This window comes from Pleurodeles waltl, chromosome 7 (genome assembly GCF_031143425.1).
Source record: "Pleurodeles waltl isolate 20211129_DDA chromosome 7, aPleWal1.hap1.20221129, whole genome shotgun sequence".
NCBI lineage: Eukaryota > Metazoa > Chordata > Amphibia > Caudata > Salamandridae > Pleurodeles > Pleurodeles waltl.
This window is the reverse complement of record NC_090446.1, coordinates 964,730,067-964,736,958: the sequence shown is the minus strand read 5'-3', so window position 1 is coordinate 964,736,958 and position 6,892 is coordinate 964,730,067. Positions and strand designations below refer to the sequence as shown.

General features: G+C 51.4%; 1 protein-coding gene across 1 annotated transcript in view; it reads left to right on the top strand.

Moving 5' to 3' along the window:
- Window positions 1–3,808: 3,808 nt before the first annotated feature.
- CBX4 (chromobox 4) overlaps window positions 3,809–6,892 on the top strand; it is a 30,605-nt gene continuing 27,521 nt past the window's right edge. The window contains exons 1-3 of the mRNA XM_069199710.1: window positions 3,809–4,078; window positions 4,632–4,675; window positions 5,514–5,579. Coding sequence (XP_069055811.1) covers window positions 4,010–4,078; window positions 4,632–4,675; window positions 5,514–5,579 — 179 coding nt within the window. The 5' untranslated portion in view covers window positions 3,809–4,009. The remainder of the gene's footprint in view (window positions 4,079–4,631; window positions 4,676–5,513; window positions 5,580–6,892) is intronic.

Below are 6,892 nucleotides of genomic sequence, written 5' to 3'. Positions count from 1 at the left end.
CGTGTACACACTAGGAAGCAGCCTCAAAGCGCTTGTGATGGTCGCCCCCAAATTAAGACACGGGTTAAAGACGTGGGTGGGCAGAGGCACAGACACCAGCTAGCGCCAGGCATCCCGAATGCAGGGGCGTAACGCAGGGGTCCCCAGCCCTTCAGTGACCCACAAACCATTCGGGAGGGGATTATACCCACGGCCAACGACTAGCTGTGTGATGTGGGAGACTCAGGGGCCCAGCATCACGTTTTGCAAGATGATGGTGAGGGGATCACTTTGCGTTACATCACTGCCTGAATGAAAACGCCGAAAAAACACAATAATAATCTGAAATTTAAATTAAGATGTTTTAGTCAAGCAACTCCCGCCTCCAGATGTTGTGGAAATGTACTGGAACCTACTGCTCTACGACTTACATGTAATACACCGAGCGCCTTTCCACTCTATACCGCTTTAATCACCGGTTGATTAATTGCTATCACGTGCGAGCTATTTCAAACGTCTTGCACGTGACGCCGTGAAGTTGTGTGCAAGGTAAAAATAACGTCATGGTGCTGTTTACAGGCTAAGCCGTGCATGCATGGCTACAGAGACTCTGATAGTGAGGTCTAGCCCACATTGTGCCTGGAGGGGTGCGAATAAGCAGTGCATAGGTCTTTTTAGCAGCAAACGAGATGGTGTTGTGTGCATCCTTCTATAGAAATGCCAATAACATGTACAAGTGTCGCATTATTGGTACATGGATGGCTTCAGAGACATGGGGTGTGCTTCTGCTCTAAAGCGCCGTGTACCTGCTCATAAAGTACAGAAATAGCAAGGGCCAAGGAAGTACTTCCTAGGTATCGAGAAGCCAGCCACTTGTGTCAGATACTTCACTGGTGGTCACAGGCACCCAACTGAAGGTGGTGCTTTTGAAGTATTCAGAGGTATAAAGCGCAGCGTGGTTGGCCCCATAGTAGAGTGATCTTTTCAAACTAAGTGGGTGTATAAACTGCTTCAGAAGTAAAGTAAATGGGGTGGAGGACGTGCACAGATCGTCTTTCAACTTTCTGCAAAGTACACCGGTGCAGTTTCAAGCAAACGGGTATATAGTTTAAGGTGTGTAATCGAAGTGAGAGGTGTCTTACCGTGGAAAGAGCCCTGTGCCTGTTCACAAGAAAATAACAGGCGCTATAGTTGTGTACTTAGTTCAAGAATGTCACAGCGTAAATCAGTACATTAATCGCTTCAATGATATATGAAGGGGGCGCGTATAAGGCGCTATATAGATGTCCAGAGAGTCCAAAGTTCTAAGTCACTGTAGGAATCGCTTCTGAGATACATGAAGGGGGGCTTTCCATAGCTTCAAAGACAACTGGAGGTCGATGGGTAGGGCGGGGGCGTCTTTTATGTACAAACCGCAGTAGAGCTCCCCCCTAGAGTCTTCTAAGCACTCTATCTCATTACCCCTATTCTTTCCTCCTGCCTCGACCCTGCTGCCCCACCCGCACCTGTCTTCGCCCAACCCCATCCTGCCCCCTCACATCCAGTCGGGCTCTCTGTGCCCTCGTGCGTCGCCGCCCGCCGTTGGGTTTGCCTTAATCCACCCCCAGTGCCGTATCGCTCCCTCCTCAGCCCGTCTCTCTTATCTCCTCTTCGCTGTATATTCCAGGGCTATAGCTCTCCTCTCTTCTGGCCCCCCTTCTACCCCAGCCCTTCCTGCTTCTATTGCCTCAATGACACCCCTCCCTAACCGCCTGGCCCGCTCTAGCCCCCGCCCCGTCACTACCCCCTTCTATCTCTCTTTTACACCTTCTCAGCACCCTGCTCCCTCACCACTGTTTTCGCTTATCTCTCCCCCCGCCTTCTCTGCGGTCTACACCGCTGCTCTCTTTTCCACCGTCCTCTCCTCATCCCATCTCCAGTTCCACGTCTCCCTGTCTCCCGTCTGCCCTGCTCTTCACCACAAGCCGTATCCTATTCCTCTTTTTCTACCCCCGTCCCCTCCATGAGACAACAGAACCTTTACCCTATTGCACATTTTCCGCCTCGCACTCTTTTCTTCCGTATTCTGCCCGTCTCTCCCCCCGCCCGCCCGCCCGTTGCTCGCTCTTTTTTTCGGTGCATGTTTTTCTCCCTATTATAGGCCTGCTCTCTGCTCTGCCCAGTCCCACCCTGTTCCTCCATGTCCCCTCCCCTCACTTCCCTATTTGGCCTTCTCTGCTCTCCTAAATGCACAATGTCAGTTCTATCGGGGTCTTTCCCCGTGTGTCGCTCTCGGTTATTTCCCCTTTTCCGCTTTCGCTCTTCAAAAGGCATTCCCCTTTATCTGCCACAATCTCCCATCTCTCAGTGCTCTTCTTTATCGTGTTCCAGTTTCAGTGTTCTTCCTTCCCTTTCCACGCCCCCAAGCACCCCTCTCCTCGTCCCCATAGCACACCTCTCTCTCTCTCTTGCTGGTATGTTCCTCTGTCCACTATTTTTACAAATAATTTCACTACTTTATCCTGTTTATTCTACACTCTTAATATCCTTGTATGTTGATAATGTCCCAGTTAGACCCCTGCCCCATTTCAAAGCCGTTCGTGTCCCTGCCATATCCCCTAGCCAACTCTCCCTTCCAGACGTCATATATGATCATTTAAAGAGGATCCCTTGCATCTTTTTTCTATTCTCTTACCCTGTTTTCTGAAGATCTTTCGCTCCTTTTTGCTCTTTTCCATTCCTTTATTTTCCGAATTTCCCTTTACGCTAGTTACTGTTTTCTGTGTTTGCCTCAACTACAGCAGGTTACCTTCCATCCTCTTCTCTTCTCTCATTTCTTTCTCTTTCCTTCTTTACATCATATTTTCTGTTTAGTCGTTCTCATTTTCTTCCCATCTTCTGTATCTTTTCTTTTGAGTTGATTTTCTCCCTTTTCATTCAAGATCTCTCTCTTTCCGGCTGCATCTTATCCTCCTCCGCATCTTTCATTTCTCCTTTCTTGTCTTTTAGTTTCCAAGCATAAATATTTCTATTCCTCTTATTCTCCCTTGCTCTTCCTCCCTTTCTACATCTCCGCCGTCGTACTGATTCTTTTTCATCCTCCTTATCTTCAGTTGGCGTGTTTCTTCCATTTCTAGATCCCTGCTTTCCTGTTCCCTTCCTCACCGCTTTCCTTTCTTCTTTTACAATTCCTCTTGCCCTTCCTTTTATTTCCCCATGCATTCATTTTTTTCCTCTCATATCTCTCTTCCCCCTCGGATTTGTAGTTCTTATTTTTTACTTGACCCGCCTCTGCCATCTCTTTCTCTTGTCTTCTTTCGTGTTTCTATAATTCCCTTTTCATTAGTCCCCCTTTTCTTACCCAGTCTCCTTCCTTCATTCCCATTTTCAACGAGTTTCTTTCCTCGTTTCATGCTTACTTTTCATTTATTATGTTTTGCTGTTCTGTTTTCCAGATATAGTTAACACTCTCTTTATAGGTTTTCATGTTCTTTTTTTTGCTTTTCTACCTGTCTCTTTCGCCATATTTTGTTTACTTCCTCCTGTCTTCCCCTGTCCTCATTTTCTGTTATCCTACCGCCTTGCTCTCCTTTCTTCCATTGAAATCCCTCTTCATATTCGCACATTTTTTAGCTACTCTGTCTCTTCTATTCCCACTGCCTTAATTTTCCCTCCATTTCAGGCCGTCCCCTCCTTTAGCAGCACCCCAGCCTCACCACTCTTCTTGTTGCCCGTCCCCGCCCCCTCAGATCAGTGCCTAATCGGCTGCCTCCAAGGCCGCGGAGTGACAAGTAGGCGGTGTTTTGACGTCACGGTCGGGTCTGCCTGAGCTGCACTGCAGCCGAGCGTCAGAACCACCGGAGTGCAGCGGGCGGGTTCGAGGTAGCGGGCGCGCGGTACGGGCAGCGGATTACAGTCTCCGAGGAGGCGCGAGCCGAGAGTCGCTGCTCGAGGCACTGGACTAGGCACGCGCGGCAGGATAGCTACGACATTCCTCGGCTTGAGCGACTCTAGGCAGACAGTGGGGCGCGCGGGCGCGGGGCCCGCAGCAATGGAGCTGCCGGCGGCCGGAGAGCACGTCTTTGCTGTGGAAAGCATCGAAAAGAAGAGGGTCCGCAAGGTGAGAGAGTCTCCGGACGTTATTTCAGATTTGAAGGGTGATCGGTGGGGGGATGGCGGGGCAGGTGCACAGTGGTCATTGGCGCCTTAGGAAGTTTCAGAAGGGTGCGGCGTCACTGGTTTTAACAGTAAAATACGAACCAGCAACAGCTGCCCTGCGCTGTCGTGGCGCTGCACAGCACTCACAGCCTCCCGAGGTCCAAAGCCTATTTGTCGGCTACCTACGTGGGGACCTCGAGGGCGAAGAAGTGCTTGTGGTGTACAAAATGACTAGTTTTCGGGGGGAAATAGGGTGGCATAGCGAGAATGAGGACATGGAGAAAGTTCTGCGGTTCATAGGAGCCGATGTATGGTGCAAAAGTTATGGCCTGCTGGGAGGATTGTTCTGGGGTGCATGCATGTTTCAGCGGCACTGAGCTCAAGGTGCAAGACCTAGGCCGGGGCATGACGGGCGAAGTGGTTTCATTCTGAGTGTGCACGTCTAGTGCTGAGGGCATGGAGGCGGGTCGTGTGCACTGGCGGCATCACTAACCAATTACCGCTTCCCGTTGCAGGGCAGAGTGGAATACCTGGTGAAATGGAGAGGATGGTCCCCCAAGTAAGTATGACAAGATTATTGAGCGTGGGATGGTTGGGATGTAGTAGTCTGCTTACTGAAGAGCTGATGTTTTCAGAATGGGGCGTGACAAGGTAGTGAAATGGGGGAGGAGGAGTGAGACATCAGGAGAACATGGTTTCTCCACCTGACTATCGCAGCACTGGCTGCGCAGTAACATTAGACGGTATCTCTGCTGTGGGATTTTTAGGGCATCACCTCTGCGCGGGAACCTGCGGATGCTTTCGTGTGGAGTGTTACACCCCACCCTTCACAAAAATATTCCACAGCAGTGGGTGCAGCTGATCACGACTATATAACCAATGCCCGGTCTTTGCATAGACGTGTTTTTTGTGGTGGGTGCGAGTGACTGGCAGGTAATCTGCAGCATACTGCACAACACTGCACATCCTGGTGCGTATTGTCAAAGTACACCGGATAGGTAAAATGACACATACATCACAGTAGTGGTTCTCGTTCGGTGTATCCTTGCTGTCACTCGAACCTGCCGCAAGAGGGCACACGCTCCTCAGCAGGTCGCGTGGGACTTGGCACCTTCATGTACAGGCAGCAACTCGGGGGTGGCCCCTACACAAGATGCCTGCAGCCTGAGAGGAGGTAATGCCTGTACCTGATGCAGGAATGGGCTCACGCAAGAAGAGCAGAGTGCTTCTTGGGCTTGCTCATAACAGGCAGAGTTGTGTACGTTGTGTTTTTTTCACCCCTCTCGTCACAAGCGATGTGAGCACACAGTGCACATGTTGCTTTAGGGGTTGCTTCTCTCCTCCAGATGAATGGTTGGTTTATTCACGTACTTCATTTCTCCCTTTATCTACTTCAGGTACAACACTTGGGAACCAGAGGAAAACATCCTCGACCCCCGGCTCCTTATCGCCTTCCAGAACAGGTGAGCAGCAGCACGCGCGCTGACTCTTCCAGTCACCAAACGCTGTGTCAGGGGTTGCGGGGCGCATATGAAATCGGGCTGTGATGCAGGCTGTAAGCTCCGTGCATTGTTGCTGGCGTGGGTTGTCGGCGCTGGGCCTAGTGGTTGTGGGTCGACCCTGCTTTGGGATTTGTGGGTGTACACTGGCCTAGAGAGTTGTGATTGCAGAATGCTCCTGTGCTGTGGGTGGTGAACGTCGGGCCAGGTTGTGCTTGTTGGCATCGAGCTGCATCTTGCCGGTGTGGATAATGTACGTTTTGGTCCCGAATCGGCCCTGTTCTGCTGGATTTTGGCTGCTTCCCTGTGCGCAGCAGACCGGGCTGACGCCACTGTAGTTCGGAAGGATGGAGCTATGCTGCTCCGGCTGGGGGCAGATAACCCGGCCGCTGCTCGGGGGCAACTCGGGCTTGTGCTGGTAATTTTGGGGGAAGGAGGGCAGTCCTGTACCGGGGAGGCTCAGGCTTGCTCTTTGGAATGGGTGCACGTCTGCTCCCGCATGTCCTTGTTGCTTGGTAACCGTGCCTCCTTGCAGTTCGCCTGTTTTGCTCGCTGCAGCAGAAGCTTCGGGGCTGGGGCCGGGTTGCGCAATCCTCTGCGTGTGCAGCTTGGCGTCACGAGTGGAGTTAACTCTTTCGGGGCCGCAACCTTATCATTAAGCAGCCATCCAGCCTGGCTAACGTAAACACAACTGCAGAGCGTGTTACCATGGAAACATCCAGACTGTCCGTACCATCGGAGCCCATGAAATAATGTGGGAAGGCTGTACCACTTCAGTCTTTCGTCTTGTGCCATCAGCTCACGCTACCAAGAATGGACACATTCAGACCCTGTTTCAGTTGGATAGCTTAACCAGCGTGCTCAGCCTGAACCTGTCGCTTTGGAGTAGTCCAGTAACACCACAACACCAGTACATGCCCCCGCGAGATAATAGCCCTGCCAGTGTTTGGCGCCGAAGGCCTCTCGTGCCTCTCTCCATGGTTTAGGCCACCCAGTTTATACCACTGAAGCTATCGTCACGCAGTGAGCCAGTCCAGTCTGATCCTGGCACCGGTGCCCGTGACCATGGAAATGGTACAGTCAGGCTAGTCTGTATGTCGCTCAGAGCTTGTCCACGTGAACTCCCCAATATGCAACATCCAGAGTTCATCACCCGCATGCAGTGAGCCAAGGTTCACCCGAGCTGGTCACCGTGGAGTTGCCCCTTTAGTTTGGAGCATCATAGTCTGTCCTTCCCATGGATGACTGAGTAGCCCTGCTGCGATAAGTCATCAGTG